Source organism: Helianthus annuus, chromosome 17 (genome assembly GCF_002127325.2).
Source record: "Helianthus annuus cultivar XRQ/B chromosome 17, HanXRQr2.0-SUNRISE, whole genome shotgun sequence".
NCBI classification, from domain to species: Eukaryota; Viridiplantae; Streptophyta; class Magnoliopsida; order Asterales; family Asteraceae; genus Helianthus; species Helianthus annuus.
The window spans coordinates 3,622,336-3,649,612 of record NC_035449.2 but is presented as its reverse complement, the minus strand read 5'-3'; the positions used below and the strand labels follow the sequence as shown (position 1 = coordinate 3,649,612).

General features: G+C 36.4%; 3 protein-coding genes and 1 long non-coding RNA gene across 8 annotated transcripts; all 4 read right to left on the bottom strand.

Annotated features, from left to right (window-relative positions):
- Positions 1-2,298: 2,298 nt before the first annotated feature.
- LOC110925939 lies at positions 2,299-5,225 on the bottom strand. Its single transcript, XR_002584870.2, has 3 exons — positions 5,028-5,225; positions 4,163-4,246; positions 2,299-2,475 (listed from the first exon to the last, which is right to left on the bottom strand). It is a non-coding gene; the product is annotated as an uncharacterized LOC110925939 (long non-coding RNA).
- Positions 5,226-6,640: 1,415 nt separating this feature from the next.
- On the bottom strand, positions 6,641-10,148 carry LOC110923330 (putative leucine-rich repeat-containing protein DDB_G0290503). Its single transcript, XM_022167455.2, has 2 exons — positions 7,317-10,148; positions 6,641-7,110 (listed from the first exon to the last, which is right to left on the bottom strand). Exons 1-2 carry the CDS (start codon positions 9,985-9,987, stop codon positions 6,848-6,850), a joined length of 2,934 nt encoding a protein of 977 aa, XP_022023147.1. The 5' UTR covers positions 9,988-10,148; the 3' UTR covers positions 6,641-6,847.
- A 4,357-nt stretch (positions 10,149-14,505) lies between these two features.
- Positions 14,506-20,755, bottom strand: LOC110921282 (putative leucine-rich repeat-containing protein DDB_G0290503). 5 transcript variants are annotated; one of them, XM_035986612.1, is made up of 5 exons: positions 20,037-20,755; positions 18,133-18,199; positions 17,576-17,636; positions 15,135-17,495; positions 14,506-14,941 (listed from the first exon to the last, which is right to left on the bottom strand). In XM_035986612.1, exons 4-5 carry the CDS (start codon positions 16,336-16,338, stop codon positions 14,739-14,741), a joined length of 1,407 nt encoding a protein of 468 aa, XP_035842505.1. In that variant the 5' UTR covers positions 16,339-17,495; positions 17,576-17,636; positions 18,133-18,199; positions 20,037-20,755; the 3' UTR covers positions 14,506-14,738. The 5 variants fall into 5 exon arrangements, with proteins under 5 accessions (XP_035842505.1, XP_022021266.1, XP_035842503.1 ...); XM_022165574.2 differs by lacking the exon at positions 18,133-18,199; XM_035986610.1 differs by having other exon boundaries at positions 15,135-17,636; positions 20,071-20,755.
- Positions 20,756-24,074: 3,319 nt separating this feature from the next.
- On the bottom strand, positions 24,075-27,239 carry LOC110921392. The gene is made up of 3 exons (XM_022165710.2): positions 26,811-27,239; positions 25,417-25,891; positions 24,075-24,452 (listed from the first exon to the last, which is right to left on the bottom strand). Exons 1-3 carry the CDS (start codon positions 27,166-27,168, stop codon positions 24,248-24,250), a joined length of 1,038 nt encoding a protein of 345 aa, XP_022021402.1. The 5' UTR covers positions 27,169-27,239; the 3' UTR covers positions 24,075-24,247.
- Between the last annotated feature and the right edge of the window lie 38 nt (positions 27,240-27,277).

Genomic DNA, 27,277 nt, shown 5'->3' with positions numbered 1-27,277 from the left:
AAAATAGCATTTGACCCGTTTGAGATAAAAACACAACCCAAAGTTTGTGCAGCCCTACTGTTGTTACTACTTGGCTGAACTTGAACATCATTCACTTCCATGTAAAAGTAAATTTCTCAAAATTGCAGCCACAACATTTTAGCCAAATGTTTTTATTAGAGACAAAATCATAGCTTGGATTATGGACCATTAATTGTCACCTTTTAGAAACCTTATAATCAGATTACTTAACTTCATACAACTGAAGACAAAGACATATACACAAACACATAATCTTGTTCTCAGAATCTTCACTGAGGCATATATACAAACAGTTTGTATGCATCCAAGCGATGCCCAGTTGATCATAAAGACTATATAGCCTCCAACAATTTCAGTTTTAAGACGGACCGCAAAAAATAAATAAGAGGTAATCATATGACCCGATTCAGATAAGAACCATCCATCATTCTACCCGGTGTAATTTGAAAAGAAAAACCGAATGTGGTAAAGAAAAGTACCTGTAGTAAAGAGAATCGAGCACTCTTCTGGTAAGGGAAGATATATGAAAGGGAAGATTTGATGGGAAAAAAGATGCGGGGTGTGAAAGTCAACACTCAAACTTTGGGGGTTTGATCGTAACTTTGCGGGGTGCGAGGCCAAATATTTCTTAACCAGTTAAAACAAAACACTATGATAGTTTTGTTAAAAAAAAAAAAAAAAAAAAAAAAAAAAAAAAAAAAAAAAAACCAAATACTAAAACAATGGTGAGACTGTAATTTTGAACCGTAGGAAATCGTAATTTTGACTGGGGATAAAAGCATAATTTGTTAAAAACTACAATGATGGCAAGGACTGCAATTTTAAACTGGAGGCAAAATCGTAATTTTGACTGGAAGTAAAGTTGTATATTGTCAAAAGATACAACGATGACAATACTGATTTTAAACTGGAGGCAAAATCATAATTTTAAACTGAGGACAAAATCATAGCTTTGAACTGGATAAAATTGTAATTTGTTCGGACCAATTGGGGAAGTGCAAGATAGCTGTCTGACACTATTCCCTGGCATATATAGTGTTAAATTTGGGTACGGGATTAGAGAGATGAACACAAAAGGGATTCACTAATTCTTTCTTTTAATTTTTGACTTTTTGTGAATGAATAAACTTAATTAGAAGGACTCAATATTTAATTTGTGAATGAATAAACTTAATTAGAAGGACTCAATATTTAAAGGCTAAACATCCTAAACTAATACGAATTCTATTACTTCTCTGACTCAAATACTAAACAATACTTATCTAAACAAATAATAATAAAACTAAGACTAATATATAATTCAAATAATAATTAAATAACTTTAATTATTATTTTACTCGTTTAATCTTTCGACTTAAAATGTCCACCAAACAACTGTGATGTTGTAATTCTATCATATACAATATCTATATATAATACAATGTACCTCCCTTAAATTTTGGGGTTGAGGAATGTGGATGGGGTTTCTGATGTAGATAGAAAATAAGAGTTTTTTTCTCTCAAATTTGGGTAAATGGAAATGTATAATGCTTTAAAGTTTAAAGAGTTAATAGCTAAAATGGTCCCTGAGGTTTGCTCACTTTTGCAACTTTAGTCCAAAATCCAATTTTTTTACATCTGGGTCCCTGAGGTTTGCATTTTGTTGCCATTTTGGTCCAAATCTCAAATCAGGTCAGATTTTTGTCCTTTTCCTCAGGGGTATTTTAGTCATTTTAAGTATTAATATACCCAAACACCCCTAAAATCACTCTGCACACACACACACTCTCTCTCTCCAAACACCCTTCTTTCTCTTCTCTATCTCTCATCTCTGTCGAACACCACCACCACCACCACCACTGCACCGCCACCACCACCATCGCCACAGCACCTCCACCACCGCAACCATCTCTGTCTCTCTCTCTCTTATCCCTCTCTCTCTTCCGCAACCACCACAACCAACCACCACAAATCAAAAGAAACCCTAAAATTCTCTAATTAGCCGCCACTAATCGGCTATTGATGATTATCTCCAACTAATCGTCGTCGTTCTTCTCTCTCCACCAACCGCCGCTTTCACCGACCTCACATCCACCCCATCCTCCACCATACCTACCCATTGTCGTTCCCCATTTAACAAGATCTGAACAGGGGTGTTAGAGACGATGATGGTTTCTAGTGTCTTTGATCATCGACGCCTAAGGGGTTTGAATTCAGATGCAGCAACAGACGATGACTGTGTAAGACCCTAATTCGTATTTGACAAAAGTCGCAGCGGAATTTCGTGCCATAAAATTTCTTTCATTACAAACGTCTTGACTTACTTGAAAGTTCGTTTTAATATGTATCTTTTACAAAGATAAAGCATAAGTCCTGTTTACTAATAGTACATACTCAATTATTCCCGTACAATCTATCTTGTGACTCGGTCTTCGATCTCTAATCCTTGTGATAATCGCCCGTTATCCGTACAACCTGCACTCACCACATACATTCATAACATTAGCACACATTATATAAACAAGATTCATTCGCGTACACTTCACATTTCGTCATCTTTCAAACTTAAAGCATTTCATCTGCGTATCCATTTCCTGGTGAGGCTTCAATAATGTACCTGCATTACTTTTCATTCTCAAGGTGCACCATTGTTAACCCTCAACGTGACTAAATCATGCATACATACGTACTTACGTACTTACATACATACATACATACATACATACACATCTACATACGTACATATCTTTCCTACAATTTTACATACGTGCATACACTCATACATGTCTTATTACATACATACATACACATCTACATACGTACGTACCTTTCCTACATCTTTAGATACATGCATACGCTCGTACATATCTTTATACATACATACATGCACATCTATATACGTACAAACCTTTCCTACATCATTACATACATGCATACACTCGTACATATCTTGATACATACATACATACACATCTACATTCATACATACCTTTCCTACGTCATTACATACATGCATACACTCGTACATATCTTTATACATACATACATACACATCTACATATGGACATACCTTTCCTACATCATTACATACATGCATACCTTTACGTACACGTGCTAGATCACGCGTACCTCTTACATAATGATACATTATTTACATGGGTCTTAGACTTAGCTTTATAGCCCATAAACATCTAAGGAACCATCAAAATCATGTTTGGAAGGTCCGCCGTAGACCACGGATGACAAACCGAAGCCTACGATACATAAATCAACTTAAATAACAAGATTTCAGCTTTTGGAACTTGGGGAGGCCGTCGCCGACGGCCCTAGGGGCGTCGGCGACGGGCCTTGCATTTGCCCGTAGCCAAAAACACCCGTAGACAGGTAAATAAGGCTTCGGAGGAAAATTGGTTTTCTAGAGCCCGTCGGCGACGGCCCTAACCCCGTCGGCGACGCCCTCTAGAAAACCCCTTTTTCTGCAGATCCGTTTCGTCGTTCGTACGCACAAAAACACGCATAACTTTTGAACCGTTTACCCGTTTAACCTCCCGTTTCTTCCAACATGCTTGTAAATTCACATTCTATCATATGAACTTAAAATCCCATATCCGGATTAAGGAAATTCTTAACTTACACGCTATCGGCTTATTATTCATGTACGATTCTTCGACCCGTTCATGTTTTCATCAAACATTTCATTCGTTTTAGCCCAAAACTTACACGAACCTTATAACCATAATACTTTTACATTATCCGGGGTTTCGTACTTGGGATTTACGTACCCGATACCCGGTATGCGTTAAACTTATTCATTTCATTCATTTATACGAAAACAACTTGGTTAATACAATTTCAGCTTGCTAATTTGTTAGTCCATTAACCATAACTCACAACCCGGTATTTATACTATTAATTCGCGCCTCTAATTCTTGATTAGCGTGCTTATGTACCATTCTACCCATACCCGGTTATAGCACCGTATTCATTACTTACGCAACCCTTCCGGTATAGTAATAAAACCACATTTTGATCCATTACATCTACTTAGCGAAAATCATCGATTTCATACGAACCATCCTTAATTGTCCTCAATTATCATACTTAATTAACTAGCACATATCTTTACGTAAACAACTAAGAAGTGATTACGGAAATCACTTACCTTGTGCGTCCATGTTCATACTCGTTTCCTCGCCACTTCTTGACCTATTAGCCTTCCGTGCTTGATTCCGTCTCGACATAATTCCTATACTTCCATGTCATCGAAATCACATTCTTATTAGCATACTCAATTGTACATGCTAACGATCATATCGATCGTATAATTCACATTTGACGTTCATAGTCACTTCTAACAAGCATAATACATGTAACCAAATTCATATCATTTCCAACTCGTGGAATCCGTCATGTCATCGCATTAAACACACATACGTATAACACGCATCGTATAACTTACTTTAATCTTACAATTATGACAACATGTCTAACCATTCTTCTTATACACAGTTGACTTTTAGAAGTCAACGGTCCATTTACTTTAACTTTCGACTTATCATTAAATACGCGTAACATCATAATCGATTATACGGACAACACTATATACATATCATCTTTTACTTACATACAATTTCATCTATTAAGCTCACCTAGGCATTTCATCAAACACTTGGTGTGCGTACCACTTTCTAAGCATAATGTACAAGTGATTCAAGCATGTTCTTCCCAAATTCATCTCATGAACCATTATATTCACACAAATCACATTGTCAATACTTCCACATCATGTCTAACTATCCTAACTATCATGTAACATCTCATGTATCAACAAAATCACAATTTAACATCTTCACCATTCTACAATTACAAGTGGGTTTTACCATAAATCATCAATATGATCAAAACTAAGTACAATACAACTTCTACAATTGATATTATCTAACATTCATGTTCAATTTCATAAAATATTTACGAATTGCACATAATCCACTTCATCAACATTCAACAAAACATAAAATTTAACTTACTTGATGATAAGAACACTTAGATGATCATAATTCTTGATCCATGCATACAAACAAGCTTCAATTTCCTTCTAATCTTACAGATTTTGTTATGTTAGAGGGTTTCCTTTCTCCCTCTCTTGCTCCTGTCGACACCAACATACACACCAGTGTGTGTGTTTGGGTTTTTGTTTTATTTTTATATAAACTCTTTTAACTTGTACAACTTAGGTCCCTCTACTATGGAAATTGTGTTTTAATGTTAAAAATCTATCCTTACTTGTTTAATTAAGTAAATAACTAGGTTAAATAGCCTAGTTATTTTATTTCATGCTATAACATGGAAAACATGCTAGCGAATATAAAATTTCGGATATTGGGGCGTTACAGACTGACCAGAAACATCACAGATCCAACAGCTCTAGCGACGGTGATGGCAGTTTATAATGGTGGATGGACTGTGGTTGGTGGAGTTTCTTATCTTGCGGTGGTGGTTGCGGTGGTTGCGGAAGAGAGAGAGGGAGAAGAGAGAGAGAGAGAGATGGTTGCGGTGGTGGAGGTGTTGTGGTGATGGTGGTGATGGCGGTGCGGTGGTGGTGGTGGTGGTGTTTGACAGAGATGAGAGAGAGAGAAGAGAAAGAAGGGTGTTGAGAGAGAGAGAGAGAGAGAGAGAGTGTGTGTGTGTGTGTGTGTGCAGAGTGATTTTAGGGGTGTTTGGGTATATTAATACTTAAAAATGAGTAAAATACCCCCGAGTAAAAGGACAAAAATCTAACCTGATTTGAGATTTGGACTAAAATGGCAGCAAAATGCAAACCTCAAGGACCCAGATGTAAAAAATTTGGATTTTGGACTAAAGTGGCAAAAGTGAGCAAACCTTAGGGACCATTTTGGCTATTAACTCAAGTTTAAATGAACAATAAGTTTCTAAGCAAAATCAACGATATTGGATAATGATATGGCCCAAGACACTACTGAGCTAACCAAAAGGCCCAAGAGAACAATTAAGAAGCCTGCACGGCTTGTGGGCTGATCCAACCGGAAGACCAGTTGTAAACTTGCAATTGTTTCCCTTTAGCTACATGTTTGATTTTATGAGTCCTTTATTCTGTTTGCATTTAGGAGTAGTGGTGCATGCATGCCATGAAATAACTATGTGAAGTAATTATATTACTTATAATGGTTGTTAGCTTGATGACGTTTGTTAGAACTGCATCCAGCTCATTGAGCCGGTCCTATTTCTTCTAGCTAAAGCCACCAACGTAGGAACCCGCTCCAAAACCACTCGCCAAGACAAAAAGTGCACCTTAGTATGGCTTGCAAGCTGCATACGGGTCCTTAGGCTCCTAACAGAAAACAAAACAGATGTGTCTAGTTCCATGCCCGACCCAATAACAACCGACATCTGCACAGGCGACATACCATCCACCAAACTAACTCGGTCTGCCATTGCTACATAAGCTATTTATTAATAAGCCACCAGTCTTATATAAGTTAGAAAAAACTCAAATAAATAATATAAACCATATTCTTTTATAAATTGAAATGAAACTACTTGATTGTCATTAAAACAAATTGTTGGTCGTTTTAAAAGATAACAAAGTAGTTTCAGTTCATAAATATTCAAATTTGAAACGTAAATCATCGATAAATTTAAAAGCTTTACGGATAAATAGTTAAATACAGCTCATAAACATAGTTAACATCAACCCTATAAACCATAAGCTGGTTTCATACTCCCAACTACACTAATTTGTTAGATCAGATCTACCTTCATGATGATGCAAAAACCTAAAAAAACATAGTTAAATACAACTATTTACAGACATTTCAGGGTTTCATGTCTAATCATCAGACCTTTGTTCTTGACTTCTTAAATTAGGGAAGAAAGAATCACTTTTGTATTGGCATTTGTTAAAAAGCTGCGATGTGTACGTCAGCTCGGTTTTGGTTTCATCAGAAACCCGTCTTCTTTTATTTGTTGAGTACGTCAGCTCTCGATCAGCATCGACATCATCATCATCATCAATCTGAATGATCTCATGCAACTTGGGATCTGTTTTTTGCATGGAGTCCTTTTTACTAAACAGTGGCATTCTATAGCTTCCTGTGACACATAAAAGTCTACCATAAGATCTTTGACCATTTTTCTAAAACTAAAATAGGTAGTAATCTAACTATATATTTTTCAAATAACAAACTAAAAGTGTCTTACTGATTTCTTATAATTTTTAAGTTTTTAACATTTTCAATTGAAAATGAAACTATCATAATCAGATCTTAGTAACAGAAACAGAAGTAGAAAATCAATACCAGCACAGTCTTTTTGTTCGTTCCTTGAAGCGATCAATGATTTCATAGCAAAATTCTCTGAACTGAAAACCAGAGCATCAAATTCCGAAGGTCGTTTCTCATAAACCTTAAATTTGTTCTCGTACTCAACAATCACCTTCCTCATTGCATCAATCTCGTTTTGTTGCTTCTGCAACTCTTCATTTAAACCCCTAAATTTCTCTTCGTACTCACCATTCACCTTCTTCGTTGCATCAATCTTATTTTGTTTCTCCTTCAACTCATCATTTAAAACCTCAAATTTCATCTCAAACTCGCTATTCACCTTCCTCGTTTCATTAATCTCGTTTTCTTGCTTCTTCAAGTCAAGACTTAAAACACTGAATTTGATCACGTACTCTGCAATCAGATTCGTCTTTGCATCAATCTCGTTTTTTTGCTTCTTCAACTCATCGTTTAAACCCTTAAATCTTATCTCATACTCATCATTCACCTTTCTGATCACATCAATCTCGTTTTGTTTCTTCTTAAACTCATCATTTAAGCCCCTAAGTTTCACCTCATACTCATCATTCGACTTCTTCATCGCATCAATCCCGTTCTGTTTCTTCTTCAACTCATCATTTAAACACCTAAATTTCCCTTCATACTCACCATTCACCTTCCTCTTCACATCAATCTCAAATTGTTTCTTCTTCAACTCATCATCTAAAATCCTAAACTTTCTCTCATACTCACCATTCACCTTTTTTATCGTCTTCAACTCATCATTTAAACCGCTCAATTTCCCCTCATACACACTATTCGCCTTCCTCACTGCTTCAATCTCCTCTTGTTTCTTCTCCAACTCATCATTTAAGCCCCTAACATTCACCTCATACTCATCATTCGACTTCTTCATCGCATCAATCTCGTTCTGTTTCTTCTTCAGCTTGTCATTTAAACACCTAACTTTCCCCTCATATTCACCATTCGCCTTCATCATCGCATCAATCTCGTTCTCTTTCTTCTTCAAATCACAAGTTAAACCCCTAAACTTTTTCTCATACTCATCATTCGACTTCTTCATCGCATCAATCTCGTTCTGTTTCTTCTTCAGCTTGTCATTTAAACACCTAACTTTCCCCTCATATTCACCATTCGCCTTCATCATCGCATCAATTTCGTTCTCTTTCTTCTTCAAATCACAAGTTAAACCCCTAAACTTTTTCTCATACTCATCATTCACCTTCCTCACCGCATCAGTCTCATCTTCTTGCTTCCTCAACTCATCATTTAAAACCCTTGATTTCATCTCATATTCATCATTCGCCTTCCTCATTGCTTCAATCTCCCATTGTTTCTTTTCCAACTCAGCATTTAAACCGCTAACTTTCACCTCATACTCACCATTCACCTTCTTCATCGCATAAAGCTCGTTCTCTTTCTTCTTCAAATCATCATCCAAAACCCTAAATTTCTTCTCATACTCACCATTCACCTTCATCACTGCATCAGTCTCATTTAATTGCTTTTTCAACTCATCATTTAAACCCCGAAATAATATCTCATACTCACCATTCACCTTCCTCATTGCTTCAATCTCCTCGTGTTTCTTCTCCAACTCATCACTTAAACCACTAAATTTTCCCTCATACTCAGTATTCACCTTCTTCGTTTCATCAATTTCACTTCGTTGCTTCTTCAACTCATTATTTAATACCCTAAACTTTCTCTCATACCCATCATTCACCTTCCTCAACGCATCACTCTCATCTTGTTGCTTCTTCAACTCGTCATCTAAAACCCTAAACTTTCTTTCATACTCACCATTCACCTTTCTCATTGCTTCAATCTCCGCTTGTTTCTTCTCATACTCACCATTCAACTTTCTCATCGCATCATTTTCGTTCTGTTTCATCTTCAACTTATCATTTAAACTCCTAACTTTCACCTCATACTCACCATTCGCCTTTTTCATCGCATCAATCTCGTTCTCTTTCTTCTTCAAATCACAACTTAAACCCCTAAATTTTCTCTCATACCCATCATTCACCTTCCTCACCTTATCACTCTCATCTTGTTGCTTCTTCAATTCATCATTTAAAACCCTTAATTTCATCTCATACTCATTATTCGTCTTCATCACTGCATTAGTCTCGTTTAGTTGCTTTTTCAACTCATCATTTAAACCCCTGAATAATATCTCATACTCACCATTCACCTTCCTCATTGCTTCAATCTCATCTTGCTTCTTCTTCAACTCATCATCTAAAACCCTAAATTTCACCTCACACTCACCATTCACCTTCCTCATTGCATCAATCTCATCTTGCATCTTCTTCAACTCATCATCTAAAACCCTAAATTTCACCTCATACTCACCATTCACCTTCCTCATCACATCAATCTCACTCTGTTTCTTCTCCAGCTCATCATCTAAAACCCTAATTTTCACCTCATACTCACCATTCACTTTCCTCACTGCATCAATGTCATCCTCTTTCTTCTTCAAGTTCCACTTTAAAACCCTAAGCTTCCCCTTACACTCACCATTCAACTTCTTAATCGCATCAATCTCATCCTTTAACTTCACATTCTCCATCACCAGTACACGTTTCTCCTCTTCCGCCTTCATTTTCAACTCAACATTCATCTCTTTTAACCGTTCTTCACGTTCCTTTAACGTTTCTGCAACGTACTGAAACTCCATCGGAAAAAGGATGATCGGAGCTGCAAAACGAACTCCTCCGCCGTCGGAGATGCAGATTCCGGCCGGCGATCAGTTATTTAGTCACCTTTTACACTCATTTTGGTGCAATTTGATACTATGAAAACCCTGATATCTGATTTTGGAAGACGCTATGAATGAATATGTTTGATTAACGATTTTGAAGAAGATGAAAGTTTCATTAAGACCCTCAACTTTATTTGTACTTTCTGAAAGGACCCCTGTACTGTTAAGAGATTCGGGGTTATTACTTTCTTTTGTTCCAATTGATGAAAGTGACTAATGCTTTTTCAAGATTATATTTTAACTAGTTTTAAGTCCTCGCGTTGCGGGGTGGTGGCGTAAAATTGTGTTACCAGCGTTGCGGGGTGGGGGCATAAAACCATGCTATCAGCGTTGTGAGGCAGGGTGTAAAACCGTGCTAGGTAGCAACCGAACAATGATCAAAAGTTGGGAAAAACTTAAAACAAAAACATGAATTTATAATACGAAGTGACTCATGTGACGTAAAAAGTAGACAAGGTCTTAAGGGGGTAAAAGAACCCGATGGATTAAATGAGACCCTCAAACACCATACTAATTAGCTACTGAACGACGACGATGACATTTAGAAAAAAACGAAAATCAAACAAAAAAAACTAAACTTGTTAAAAGAAAACTCTAAAGTTAGGGTGCTTCGGGCACCGTCGGGGACTCCATTCGGGGACCGACTTTGCCGATTAGGGGGGTGCTGCCAACCATTCGGGGAGGGAAATCGGGGACCACATTTGGTGGTTGTTCACCGCGAGCGGGGAGGGAGAGAGATGGTGGGCCCCATTTTTCCAACCAATCAAACCATTTTGTTTTTTTTTTTTTTTTTTTTTTTGAATAAAAAACAAGGGTAGTTAAGAGGGGAGTGGCGCCATCAAATTGGGGTGTTAGGGGAGTTTAAGAGGGGAGTTGACGTGGCACACGAGGATTGGTTTGGCGTAAGAGAGAGGACTCACCTATTAGGTGAGCACCCCTTACACCCTTAACTATGAAAAAAACACAAAAGACAAAAAATAAATTACTATTCATTAGCATGATGGAAATTAATACATATAGAGAATAGAGAATGGGATATTGAATTTATATAACCATAACTTTCACCAATTGACACATAGCACTCTCAACTTTCGATCTGTACTACATCGCTTCTAACTTTTAACTTATTGGCCGATAACACTCTCAAACTAACCGAACAATAACCCAGTTTGTTGACATCAACCGCCACGTCATTAGAAAATTCCACTTCAGATGCCACATCACCACTCAAGTCCCCAGCAAAAAACTAACTGGGTTAGGGTTCAGTTGGTCTGGGAGTGCTATCGCCAATAAGTTGAAAGTTGGGAGTGGTGTTGTACAAATCGAAAGTTAGAAGTGTTATCAACCAATTGGTGAAAGTTGGGGTTATTTATATCCAATATCCATATTTTAATCCATACAAAATAGAAAAATGTTTATAGAGCGTAATTTGGTTTAGCGTCACAAGGTGAACTGAAAAGAACGACAGAAAGTCGAGTCTAGCATGGTCTGAAACTAACTAAAGCTTATTAATGTTAAACCGAGATATTCAGCCAAAGTATTGTTTTGTCGATGAAATAGAATGACCATTACCCTAGGTGATAAAAGCGAGGCATAACACCAGGGGTGCAGCTTAAGAGGGGCCGGGGGGCGCCCGACCCCCCGAATTTTTCACTCAGTAGTGTTATATATGTAGTTTTCGTATAAATTTTTTTGGGTATATACGTTTTCGACCCCCCGGTTCTATAGAAATTTTTGGGTATATACGTTTTCGACCCTCCGTCTTCATTGTCAAGCTTCGCCACTGCATAACACCATGTTACCTGTGTAAAAGTTTTAACTTTGTGGTTAGGTAAATGCTTAGTTTTCGTTAATTAATAATTACAAAACCTTCATATTTTATATCCTTGAAAGTTAAAACCAACATATCAAAGATGTTCATTTTTAACTTTTCAAAACTGATATATGTTTAGACTATTTCTAGAGCTCAACACTGCCATGCTTTCTGATTATGAAATTTTAATACGGTTGATTTTTCTTTTTCAAAACATAAAGAATTAGTATACTTCAGTTATATTAGTACAATTTCAGGTGTACTTAGTAAATTGTTCAAAGTAAAAGGGTGTTCAAAGTAAAAGCTTGTTCTTTAAAGGGTGTAGAAATGGTTGATGCATGGTTGTGGGACGGATGCATCTTTTATGTATCGTACCATGGTTACAAAAGTCGTTAGGCGCTCTAATCGATTGGCGGGGAGTTGAGAGTACTCAGGGAGTACTCGGACATAGTAAATTATAAAGAAATTAGTTTTTGAAAATTAGATATATGTCAAATAACATAAATTTACTAATATTTATACAAAATATGTGAAAATGATATTCATTAAAGAATATGATAGGCATAGAAATTAAGTTTTTTTTTTCAAAGTCAAACTCGGTCTGAGTTGACCTACAGATTCAATTCTGGCCGAGTTTGACCGCGTTTGATCGATTCCAGTAACTAGGCGGAGTTGAAGAAAATCACCTCGACAACCTACCTTTGAGCAATTACTCGGAAAATACTCGGACTTGCCACTTGGAAACCTTGTTTTACAACCATATATCGTACATGCCTCTCTATTTACTTTGACTAATTAAAAACTATTTAAAGAACAAATAAGGTGATAAATGAACAATAAATTTCTAAGCAAAATCTTTGATATCGGATAATTTCAAAGGCCTCAGTGAGATATTTTAATTGTATGTTAGTTTGCTAGCCAATGAATACTAGATCAATTGGTTTGGGAGGAAGTAGTCTCATGACTTTCTAATGTGGTGGTCATAGGTCATTTGGTGCAATTTGCTTGCAATTTATTTCAGATGGATCATTGGTTTTACCATAGACTGGTGGGCGTGGTCACCAATGTTTGTGTACGTAGGGCGTGGGTGACATTTCACCAATGGGTTTACTCCGATGACCGAGCTTGTATGCGTGGGTGGCATTTCACCAATGGGTTTACTCCGGTGACTGAGCTTGTATAATATTTGCTGGCCGTTCAGAAAAAATGCTACTTTGCTATTTATATCAATATTTAATAACTATGTGAAGTAGTAATAATTATATTAACTGGTAAGTTTTATAAAATATAGACAAAAACTAAGATGTACAAAACTAAGATGAAAATTCAGGGTAGATTTGATGTAAAGACAAATGATAAATAGTTTTACATTATGTTGCTATATTCTTTTATGATGGCCGATGACTTGATCACATGTGTTGGAACTATATCCGGCTTATTGAGTCGTTCAGTGGCGGAGCTTGAATGAAATATCAGTAGGGTCAAACTTATAAAATCCAAATCAATGAGGCTGGATTCTTAAAGATCTTACATGTTACACTAAAAAGGATAATGGAAATTTTCACTAAAATTAATACTACGAGTGAAAAAATCAGTGAGGAACGGGGCACCCCGGGCCACCAAGAATCTCCACCAAAGGAATCCCTCCATCCTATTTCTCCTTGACTTTGGCCGTCTGAGGATGGTCCTCAGTCTATGGCCTCGAACCCTTCTATTGGCCATGCCACGCCCCACACCACTTTCCTCACACCATATGGTCTAACAGACAAAACCCAAGTTAAAGCTTAAAATTTTAAAAAGGTCGTTTTAAAAGTGTTAAAAGATTTCATTAATAGCATAAATAAACTTATTTACCAAGAAAGAAAATAAAAATGAAAAAAATGCAACACTAAAAGTAAGTATATCTTTCCCATTTCAAAGTTTGTTTGAACTCCAAAAGTAAGTATAGCTCTCACGATGCAATCCTTTAACATGTAAACATCAAAGCATAGTTTAAAAAACGAGATAGTAAATAAGTTGCACTTAACATTTAATAATGAGTTCTTAATAAAGATAGAACATCAACTCATAAATCTTGAAGCACAACCAAGACACTAAAAACAATTACTGATTTAACTGAATGCTCAAAATCAGATTCAAGAATTGTGACAGTAAGTTAAGGAAATGAAATGAAGTGTATTCTCTTAAATAACTGAACACATTGATGGGCAGCAACATATTACATACAGCCCTATAAAACCATCTGATAACAAAAACAGTAACAAAACCACCAAGCAAAAACAAAGACAAAACAATCAGCATATCACATGTACCTGTTGGTTGACCTTGAATGTCTCTGACTGATGCTGATTGGGGCGCAAGCGTTATTATTTCCTCCGAAAATTTATGCAGATTAAGCACGCCTAATCATCATTTGTGGAAATAACAGTACTAAGATCTGATGGAAAACTTGCATTGAAAGATTACTAGATAAGAGGCATCAAATCAACAGTTAGATAACTGAAACAAACTATTGTAAATTCAAAAACAGAATAACTAACAGATGTTACTAAGCTGCAAGAAATAATCAAAACAACCATTTCTTTCTGATCAGTCCGGAACGCTTCGTCACAACCTAAGAGTGACAAGAAGTATGCTCTTATAAATTGAAATGAAACTACTATATTGTCATTAAAACATTCAGTTAATAGCAACCTTATAAAGCTTTACGGATAGATACAACTCACCATAAGCTGGTTTCATAATCGCACTGCACTAATTTGTTAGATCTACCTTCACGATGATGAAAAAACCGAAAAAAAATAAAAAAAAATAGTTAAAAACAATTATTTACAGCAATTTCGGTGTTTCATGTCTAATCATCAGGCCTTTGTTCCTGACTTCTTAAATTCGGGCGGAAAGAGTCACTTTTATTTCGGCATTTGTTAAAAAGCAGCGATGAGAACGTCGGCTTGGTTTTGGTTTCATCAGAAACCCGTCTTCTTTTATTTGCTGAGAAAAACTTTAGATCGTCGTCGTCATCGTCATCAATCTGAATAATCTCATGCCACTTGGGTACTGTAACACATAAAAGTGTACCATAAGATCATGGACCACAGATTGCTTGCATTATAATTAAAAGTCACCCAGTAAACAAACTAAAAGTGTCTTACTGATTTCTTATGATTTCTAAGTTCTTAACATTTTCAATTGCGAATGAAACTATAATAATAAGATTTTAGTAACAGAAACAGAAGTAGAAAATCAATACCAGCACGGTCTTTTTGTTTGTTCCTTGAAGCCATCGATTTCTTAGCAATTTTCTCTGAACCGAAAACCAAAGCATCAAATTCCAAAGGCCGCTTCTCATTAACCCTACATTTGCTCTTGTACTCATCGATCACCTTCTTCATCGCGTCAATCTCGTTTTGTTGCTTCTTCAACTTATCATTCAAACCGTTAAATTTTCCTTCATACTCATTCTTCGCCTTCCTCATCACATCAATCTCATCTTGTTTCTTCTTCAGCTCATCATTTAGACCCTTGAATTTTATCTCATACTCATTATTTGTCTTCCTCGTTGCATCAATCTCGTTTTGGTGCTTCTTCACTTCATCATTTAAACCCCTAAATTTCATCACATACCCGTCATTCGTCTTCCTTATCGCATCAAACTTGTTTTTCATCTTCTTTAACTCACTATTTAAACCCGTAAACTTCCTCTCATACTCAACATTCGCCTTACTCATCGCATCCAACTCATTTTGTTTCTTCTTCAACTCATCACTTAAACCCTCAATTTTTCCCTCATACTCATCATTCACCTTCCTCATCGCCTCAATCTCATTCTCTTTCTTCTTCAAATCATCGTCTAAAACCCTAAATTTCTTCTCATACTCACCATTCACCTTCATCACTGCATCAATCTCATTTAGTTGCTTTTTTAACTCATCATTTAAACCCCTAAATAATATATCATACTCACCGTTCGCCTTTCTCACTGCTTCAATCTCGCTTTGTTTCTTCTCCAACTCATCACCTAAAACCCTAATTTTCCCCTCATACTCACAATTCACCGTCTTCATCACCTCCAACTCATCCTGTTTCATCTTCAACTCATCATCTAAAACCCTAATTTTCTCCTCATTCTCACCAAAATCACTCTGTGTCTTCTCCAATTCACACTTTAAAACCCTAAATTTCACTTCATTCTCACCATTCACCTTCTTAATCGCATGAATCTCATCCTTTAACTTAACATTCTCCATCACCAGCACACATTTCTCCTCTTCAGCCTTCGTTTTCAATTCAACATTCATCTGTTTCAACTGTTCTTCACGATCGTTTAACGTTTTCGCAACGTACTGAAACTCCAGTGGAAAAAACGATGATCGGAGCTTCAACACGAGCTCCTCCGCCGTCATAGATGAAGATTCCGACCGGTAATCGGTGATCCGGTCACCTTTTAAGCTCATTTTGCTACAATGAGACGATCGATTGTTTGAAATGTGAAAATTTTGATTTCTGTTTTGTGAAAGACGTTGTTTGTTTGATTAACGATTTTGAAGAAAATGAAAGTTTTATTATGACCCCTTAATGTTGTTTGTACTTACGAAAAGGACCCCTGTACTTTAAGAGATTTGGTACAAAGTGATTGATGCTTTATCGATACTTTTTCATACAACACAAACAAATGTTTATTTTCAACTTTAATCCAAGTATTTTTCATTTTTTGCAATTTTTTTGTTTTACGGTTCGTTCTAATTTTGCGAGTAAACACGTTGTAACGTACATGTGGGTTTAAAAGTTTTTTTTGACTATTTTTTTCCCATTTGACAAGACCGTCACAATGCGTTTATTTTCCATGTTTGACAGGTTCGTCGCAACGCGCGTTGTCTTAGATCGACTTAGTTACTCTTTTCTATTTTTACATTTCAGTCTAATTTCTTCGTATTAACATGTCGCAACTGGCATACGTGGTTCAACGATTTTACGTATGCTTTTCGTTCGGTATTATTTTTTCCTTTTTATTTATTTTGTTTTTATGAACTTTTCCGGTGTTGTTGGTCGCTTGTAGTTGTGTAGCATTAATGCTACTTGGCACGGTCTATGCCTCCGCCGTAACGCGGGACCCCTTAATACTAGTTAAACTTGTAATTTCACCACTTTTTGCTCATGATTATAATTATTTTCTGAGCATTTTATTGCTTTTGATTATTTTCTGTTCATGAATACAGTTGCTTGGTTCTGAAGCAAGTGATCAGAAAAATAAATAATCATTTAATGCTATAGTTGTCTGGGAAAATGAACCCCTACCAAATAGAACTCAACTAGAAAAGTAACCTGCCGCGATGCGGCGGGGGCTAGATTTATATTTCCGTTAAACCAAGAGTTTATGCCTAGATTTGTATATGTATTATGGTCGCAACTTAGGATGTTAACACCAAGCATGTTAGTTACATAAGTTGCGCAAAATACATTTTCCTAATCAATCAAGTTATTCGACGAATTAACACATACGACGTATACAAATGTCAAAAAGTTTGCATCTCTGCACCAATGCCAAAATGTTTGCATCTTTTTTGTTTAGTTCCATTGGCCTTTGTCTCCACCAATGTCAAAATGTTTGCATCTATGCACAAAACATAAAAAAAGCAACAGTAACAACAACAAAAGTAAATAAAAAAACATCAAAAGAGATTCAAAGCTAACCTTAATTGGATGCCGGGACACATGCTTGCAACCTCAGCACAATCTTCTTGGTGCTTTTAGCCTGTATAGATGTTACCTTATTTAATAATAAAACTAATAACGGTGTACTGTAAACAACATTTGACGATAGTAACTTGCAAAAAGTTAAAAAAAAAATTGTTAGTTTTGTAGATAAAACAATTCTTTTAAATAGGTCATTCTTTGATGCTAGGTTTGGTGTACACAAGATACACCTAGCAGAGGAGATTGTACCACAGGAGACCCGCTTTATCAACCGATTGGTTAGTGTATACATTGAAGACAAGAAGTAAAACTATTTCTTTAGAAACTTCAACCAGAAGGTCCAAACCAAACCATTTTTTACCTGTATGAAAAATTGCCCATTTTTTGCCAAAACGTAAACCGTCCAACCGACCCCTTTTAACATCTAAAACCGGTGATTGCCATTTATCATGCTACAAGAGGAGTTGTCATACTTTTAATTAATGATAATATTATTCAAATTAAAAATCGGGTTTAAGACTTTAACAAATCAAATACATAGACAAAACAAATACGTTGAGTTTCTACGAAGCTCTGCGTTGGACTCCACTTAAAACACCACCCGAAATATTTATCGCATTTCTGAAACCGAAATGAGTAAATGTTGAATGATACGATTAAAAACATAATATATATATTCTATATGAGTTGACAAAAACCAAAGCAAACCCTTAAAAGTTATAACTCACTAAGATCAATGAACAACCGATAATAATTAGACCTGACAAAACGGGCAGGTCGGGTCGGGTCGGGTCACTTGTCAAAGCGGGCTCGGGTCAAAGTGGTTCGGGTTAAAACAGGTCAATTCTAAAAAAAGGTTCAAATGGGTTCGGGTTAGAACGGGTTTGGGTCGAAACGGGTTAGGGTCAAGACGGGTTTGGGTCGAAACGGGTTTCGGGTCAAAACGGGTTAACTTTCAAAATATCAAGTGACAAGAAAATTAAAAAAATATAATTAAAAACTGTTAAAAAGACATATAGCTTTCATAAATTTCTGTAAGTTTAATCTTTCTATCTATTTTAAACAACCGCTAGCCTTTTGCAATTTCTCTTTTTATTTATGAGAGAACAATGAGTGATTGAAATTGTATTGTATGGGGCTTTGAGTCCATGTGTAAATATTTGTGGTGATGGAATAAGATTTGCCTTTCAAAAAAAAAATTAAGTTATTATTAATTAATATTAATAAATATATCTAATATTCAGATTTCAAAACCTCTTGATTTCTAATGTTGCGACTACCAAACCGTTTCTTTCTCCTCATCCTTCTTCAATCAGAACAATAGTTGCCAAACAACCGCAAACACACCAAAGAGTACCAGTACCTGACCCGTGGAACTTACTTACGTAATGTTTGGATAACTTTTGACACATAACAAAATTAATAATAAACTTCCACTCGGCTTTTATTAAACACTTGCTAAAACGTATCTAGACCCTTTTGCTTCCATTTTGCATGACAGGCAATGGTTTGAAACTCGAGCAGACGTCAGATATACATCTATCAGAAAAAAAGGCTCTACTTAAAAGTTCTTAGTGTATGTAATAGGAAACATATAATACTACTTTGGCCATAAACTTCATTTAGTTTCATAATCAATCCGGCGTGATTACATCTCACAGCTCTTATATTACTAAACTGACAACTATAAACCTTGCCTATGGTTACCATCAGTTAACTACATATCAACCTATTCTACTCCACAATCCACATAAATTTTGACACTGATCTAAACAAATGTCACAAACACTAACCTGAATGTGATCTTCCACAACAAAAGTCTCACAAAGTCTATTTTAATGTTTGAGTCACTAAAATCGTCTATAAATAAAGTCTCACTTGTGGTGTTCAAATAACTATGAATATATGATAATAAACTTCGTTCCATTTGGGTTTTACTTGTACCTAAATGTTTGCTAGAACGTACCAAACCTTTTTTTGCTTCTGTTTTACATGACTTAAAAGCTCTTCATGAATGTAATTAATTACTAATTAGAGGGAATGATCAATACTTATCCAACCTATAATATGGTTATAACTTGTAATCGCTTAAATCACACATCTTTTATCATCCAATCACTATATTTCCTATTATAAATCTTGCATATGGTTATAACTTGTAATCATTTAATTACACAACAACCGCAAACACACCAAGGAGTACCAGTACCTGACCCGTGGAACTTACTTTATCAATCCGTTCTGACTCGTGGAACTTACTTTATCAACCCGTTCTGACCCGTCCTAAATTAATCTTACTGTTTATCTACCCATTTCAACCCATTGTCTGGTAAGTATATGCCCATCTCGACCCAAATACGAAAAAAATGTTACCGGTTTCAACCTGTTTTTCCTATCACGGGTCAAGATTGCTAGCCATGATAATAATAGAAAAGATCTAGATGAAAATATTACTCACATGCGTTTGGTGATGAAGAAGAGGTGTCCAATACCTCTCAAGATACTCAACAAAAATCTCCCTGAGTGGGATTTGAATCTCATCAGCAACCCCTTACACCACGAAACCCTAGTCGCCGCCGGTTTTGGTGGTTGATTTGACCCTATCCACCACCGTCGGAAGTCACAGCAGAACCCTAGGTTCGCCGGAATACAACCAGCGTGTGGATGGTGATGATGCCAACGCCAAGCCTCCCTCTAACGATGGTGGTCAGCCTCCTTGTCCTTCACGCCGTCTCCCTCCATCTCTTTCTTTCTCCATCTATTTCATCTGAATGTGATGATGCCAACGCCAAGCCTCCCTCTAACGATGGTGGTCAGCCTCCTTGTCCTTCACGCCGTCTCCCTCCATCTCTTTCTTTCTCCATCTATTTCATCTGAATGCCGTACCGGATGTTTCTTGTTTATAGATAAGCTTCGCTTCCAGCATATCAATGGATCTCCGAGCTTATGGTCGTCCCCCATCTTCGATAAGTAAACCCTAATGTCAATTTTGAGTCTGATATAAGAGGAGGAAGGGAAGAGATGAGTGTTTTGGTTGACGTAGGGATGAAGGGGTGGTCTGGAGTGGTGATGAGGGTGAAGCAAGGATAGAGAAGAAAATAACGCTAACAGCCCAGCAGGCCTAGGTTTTCTGAAAACCACCGTACAACATTACAAGCAAAATGTACTACCTCTACTGTACACAATTGTTGTAAATTAGAGTATTATATAATATATAATAAATGCTCAAAAGAATGTTTTAAATATTTATTATTATTTTTATTAGTTTAGGTGTTGGATGAGGGGATACGGAGTGGCTTTCGGTAAAGCCATTTTACCGATCGGTAAACTTTGGCAAACCATTGCCAACCTTTTGCCACATGAAGTGTTTGACGAAATGGGTATAAAATCGGTGAAGCTTTACCGATGCGGGAAAGGAGAAAGGAAAGAGAGAGGGGGGTATGGGGTGGGGTCCATTCCAATCTCAACCAATCACATTTTTTTTCTTTTTTTATTTAAAAAGTTTACCAATTCACCAAATGTTTAAACCATTGCCAACATTTTTCACCAAAGTTTAAACACTTTTGCCTAATTGACATGGCGCGCTCTCATTGGTCGGTTTTTTGGTTTGCCACTTTAAAGTGTTTAACCACTCCCTATACCCTGAAATGCTCAAAGAATGTTACTAGTTAGTTTCAAACCGAAGTGGGAAGTTTTGTTTTTTATCTGTATATTTGATGGGTGTTTTCTTGTTTAAAACGACTTTATTATGTAACTTTATCCTATACACTTACTCACAGATGATTCAGCCAAAGTGTTGTTCTATCGATGAAATAGAATGACGGTTACCCTAGGTGATAATGGTGTATTATAACACCATAGTGTTAAGGTGGATAATTTTGTTTAGCGTTATAGGGTAGACTGATCAAACAATGTTAAGTCCGAAAGCTAGATCTAGTATGCCAATGAGGTGGTGATGGAGTGGTAAGAGAGAGACTTGGTGTTCTAAGGGACGCAAATATTGTTTTCTTCGGCACCTGATGATGATGGGAGACTAGGCGAATAGGTGGAGATCGCTAGTTCGATCGTTGAACTGAGCGGGTTTTACCTCACCGCATTGTCGTGCCTACGGGCGAGTGTTCACGGGTTTCGGCCCTAGGTGAGGGTTTTCCCCAGTTCGGAGGCGAGTGTATCCCGACGTGGTGAATTTCGCCACCCATTTGGAAGATTCGTTGGCCGTTCAAAAAAAATATGGTCTAAAACCAATAAAACGATTAAAATTAAACCAAAGAGGAGTTTCTGTTCTCTATTTATATGTATTGTGTCTTTTCTTGTCTAAAACAGATTATTTTTTAAGCCTTAGGGTTGCAAACGAACACGAACAAGACCTTTTCTGTATTCATTTCTTAAGCAAACAAATGTGTTCACTAACTGTTCATGAACACTTACCGAACGAGATTTTTGTTCTTGTTCATTCATTGAGGAAATGAAAGTGTTTGTGTTCGTTCGTTAATATTAGGTAATGAACGCAAACAAACGTTTATGAACATAAGTGAGCACAAACAAGCGTTTATGAACAAAAAAAACGTACATTAAATTTCAAATAAAATAGGCATCTTTTATGACAAACATTACGTAGATCCACCCATAATGTACTAACCTAATATTTTTTATATAATTTAAATAAAATAAAATAAACTAATATTTATTATGTAGTTTATTAGTGGGACCGGAATACTGAAGTATTTATTTATAATATACAAAAATTAAAAATCCTAAGGAACTATCGAGCACAAACAAACGCAAAAACCACTATAAACGAACACGTTACCGAATGTTCACGAACATAAATGAAAGAACGAGACATTTGTTCATGTTCGTTCATTTATTAAACGAATGAACCCAAACAAACTTCCAGCCGAATGGTTTATAACTAGTACATGATTTGAACTTTAGGCCTCTATATTTACTTGACTATAGCTATTTGATAAAGAAATAAACTAATTATTAATATTAATTAACTGATTAATAAGGTTCATAAATGACAATAAATTTCTAAGCAAAATCATTGATGTCCTGAGTGAGATTTTTATAGTGTATGTTATTTTGCTAGTAATAATCTCTAGATCAAGTGATGGAAGGCTTGCATTTTTTCTAGAGAGATGCAAATTCAACTCCTAGTTGGTGTAGAGTGAGGCATTAGTGGACAATGATAGGAGATCCAGGGAAAATTGGGTTCGATCCTTGAGCCAAACGGGTTTTACCGGTAATTTCACCGTCGTGCCTACGGGCGGGTGGGTTACCGTGTTTTCCCCGGAATTGTTGGTAGACTCGGGTTACTCTCGGAGTACTCCATTTGGTCCAGTGGATGCCCCAAGAATGCTCGAAATTGATTCTGTTGGCCGTTCAAAAAAATATCAATATTTAATAACTATGCGAAGGAATTATATTAAATGATAAGTTTTATAAAATATAAAGACAAACTCAATTGTACAAAACTAATGCGGAAATAACATTACGCTATTTGACAACCGATGTAACAACAATGATTTACATCAAACTATATACAATTTCAATGTGTGTATTAGGTTGAAGGGTGTGGTATAAAGCCCCTAGGGGCTTTATCACGCAACGCCACGTCATATGGGGGGCTTTAAAGCCCCTCCCTTTAACTTGCGTTGTATGGTATAAAGCCCTCTATTAAACAAATTTAAAAAAAAAATTATTGGATGAAATGAGGTGGGTCCCACCTGCACACACCTTCTTCCTCGTTATCACGGTGGTGGACAAAAGGTGGCGCCCCCTTTTAACAATAAGGGGGTGGTCGATGGCGGACAAGGGCGCCATAAATGGCTGATGTGACGGGTGGCGCCCTCCCATACCCTCCGGCCTTAGAGATGGTCATAGACAAATGAAAGTAAAACGATATGTATCATATGATAGGGTGTATTTCTACCATCAAATGTTTACTGTTTGTAAAGATGTTGTGTAGTTAGCAATCAATACTAATTTACCATTATCATTATATACCAGTAATAATTATTCCATATATTAAATAACATGTGTCTGTCACAATTCAGACTTTGTTATAATTGTGTATGATTATATCTTTACTAAACATATATATCCTCCAATCTGATACTCTATTGTCACATAAATTTATTATGTTTTACAATATCTTATAGGTGTACTTCACATCTTCACCTCCTCATTTAGTAGACATGTTAATGTTTGTAAACAGATCTTGCTCTTCATTTAAACGTGTTTTGAAATATAAATTGTTTCAAAAAAATATAATTAAAAACACCAGATATGTTACATTGTCCCATATCGTTAGTTTATTCTACTTTTATAAATCTTTTCTTATAAATGGAGCTGAACCAAGTTAAATGGAGCTGGCCCAATGATAAATCTGGGATATTTTCGGTGGCGTCGATGAAAAAAATTTCATTTTAACGCCTCGAGAGTTACTGGAAGGCGAACACATTTATGTGGAAAGCATTTTAACGCCTCGAGAGAAAGCATGGAAAATATTAAATCTTTGGATTAACAAACCTTTTAAACCACAATCTGTTTTCACAATCCCAACTGCACCTATTTGTTAAATCTATATTCATGACGACGCACAAAAACGACAAAAGACATAGTAACAAACCACATTTACAAGCATTTTATTCACGATAAACATCTCTAAACATCTGACCGTTTTTCTTGACTCCTTGAAGTAGGGAAGAAAGGGTCGCTTTTATCTTGATATATGTTAAAAAGCTGCAGCGAGTACTTCTTCGCAAACATTCGACAATCCTTAAGATCATATTGATTCAACTCCGAAGCTTTTTTCTTTAGCTTGTTTTGTGAATCCCCGTCGATAAGCTTACGCCCCAGAGTGGATAATCTAGAGAAAAAAAAAGAGCAAATGCAATGCCAACGTTAAATATATATTATACCATAGTTGTTCATGGCGAATAGCGACAAACAGTGATAAGGTACCTATATGCTACATAGCGAATAACGACAAATAGCGGACGGCTATGCATAGAAAAACACTAGAAAAAAAATTAATTTATATGTATATTATATCAAAATACCTTGTTATATATGCTATTTTACATGTATATTTAATTGCTATTTATATATTTTTTTTAAATGTCGCAATTATCGCTATATATCGATACAACTAGGGGTGCAAACGAGCCGAGCGGATCGCGAGCTACTCGAGATCGGCTTGAGAAAAAGCTCGAAATGAGCCGAGCCTTATCGAGCCCGAGCCGAGCTTGAGCCTCAAAACAAAGCTTGTTTGTTTATCGAGCCCGAGCTCGAGCCTCACATGTGAAGCTCGTTAGGCTCGTCGAGGAGCCGAGTCGAGCCGAGCTTATTTAAACTTGTTTACAAGCCGACCTCGAACCTAAAAATAAGCTTATTTAGTAAACGAGCCCGAGCCCGAGCTTTACTTATCGAGCTCGCAAGCCTAAAAAGTCTATTATTTATATTATTTTTATTTAATATACTAATTAATAGATAGTAAACGAGTCGAGCCCGAGCCGAGCTCGAGCTTGATAAAATACAAACGAGCCGAGCTCGAGCTTTGAAAACAAAGCTCGAATCGAGCCGAGCTCGAGCCCGAACTCTCATAAGTTAATCAAGCTCGAGCTCGAGCTCGAGCCTGGCCAAGCTCGGGCTCGGCTCGGCTCGGCTCGTTTGCACCCCTAGATACAACCCTAATAGCGAGCCTAGACCTATACGCTACGTAGTGCGCTATAGCGATCGCTACACTCGCTATTGACAACTATGCATTATACACGATAGAATTTGAATTTTCCAATAAAGAACAAATATTTAGAAGCAAATCAAGATCATACCGATCTGTATCAGCTCCATGAACTATGATTCTTTGTCGGTGTAGAGCGCAGACACCATTTAAGCAAAGTTCATCATCTTTTTCCAAATCTTTCACCATATCGGACTCCAATTCCCATTCTTCGTTATGTTTCTTCACTTTAGAAATGGAGGACATGTATGCTTTATTAATTTTCTCTGTGTCGGAGCCCGAATCAGGTTCTTCAGGGCTATCTAACTCGATTTTTTTAGTGATTTTTTTAGTTTCCTTAGAACCCGGTGTTGTTTTAATTTCGCTTGCAGCCCGCCTTCTTTTAGCTGAAGAGATGACCTGTAGATCGTCGTCATAAGTGTTATATTTATATTCTCTCTTGACTTCATCTGTAACCCGTTTTCCTTGATCATCATCGTCATCGATATTAATGATCTCATGCGATTTGACTTCTAATTTTCTCTTGGAGCCTTCCTTTGTAGTGAACCCTGGTGGTCTACAGCTTTCTGTGACACATGAAAGATACAAACATAAACATATTTAACAAAGGCGTGTGAATTTCTGATACACGACCCGATAACACAACACAACACGAACCTAACACGAAATTCACGGGTTTGGGTCAGTTTCAGGTTAAACCCACAAAACCGTTGAGCTAAACAGGTCGGGTTTGGGTCAACCCGGTCGGGTTGGCGGGTTGATCAGTTTAATCGATTTACATTATATTATATTTTTACAATATATTTTATGTGATAAATTAAATTGGGTTGAACGGGCCGTGTGGGTCACCCACGAATATTCAGGGGTCGTGTTCGGGTTCATATGTATGACAAACTTTCGGGTACGGGTCGTGTTCGGGTTCGGGTTGAACCCACCAACCCGCGAACAAGACTCGTTTAGCTCCCCTAAATTATCAGTTTACAGCAATGCTTTAGCATATAAAGAATCTTAAATCTTAAAATAATAAATAAATAAATAAAGATTGTTGTATCTAAATTTTAATTTCAAGTTCAACCAATCAAGAAAAATATCTTAAAAGAAATAAATGAAGATTGTTGTATCTAAATTTAAATTCAAGTTCAACCCATCAGGAAATTTGACTTTCTTCACAAAAATATAACCTAAAATGCCTTAAATCATGATTACAAGGGTGTTTAAACTTAGTTTTAGCATTAAAAAAAAATTAAACAAAACTTAAAGATTGTTGCTTTTTTCTCAAAATGTAATTTCAAGTTCAACCCATCAAGAAATTTGACTTTCTTCAACAAAATTAAAACCTAAAACACCTTAAATCATGATTATTATAGCTTAAATTAAAACACCATAAAAATTAACAGAAACAATGAAATAATTAAAGTTTTTATAAAAAAAAAAAAAAAAAAAAAAAAAAAAAAAACAGAAACATAAAGTTTAAAAAATGTATACCAGCAAGATTCAAAGAAGAACCCATTGATTCTTTAGCTTTTTTCTCTAAACCCAAACCCTTATCATCAAATCTGTTCTCATAAACCCTAACTTTTCTCTCATACTCATCAATCAGCTTCTTCATTGCACCAATCTCTTCTTCTTTCTTCTTCAACTGATCATGAAGCTTCAGATTCTCCTTAAAGATTGCATCTTTTTCCTCTTCAACCTTCTTGTTCAGCTTCAAATACTCATCTTTAATGTGTTCTTCGCGTTCTGTAAGTGTTTTGGCAACTTGTTGAAACTCTGCTGAAAAGAATGATGATTGGAGTTGAAGAATGAGATCTTCAACCGTTGGATTATCATTTTTGAACCCCATTTTACCTCAATTATTTGTGATGATCAAGTGCTTGAAGAAGATGGAAGTTGAAAATGGCTTTTTGTTTCTGTAGAAAAACCCTTGAAGATCGTGAATTAAGACGCGAATT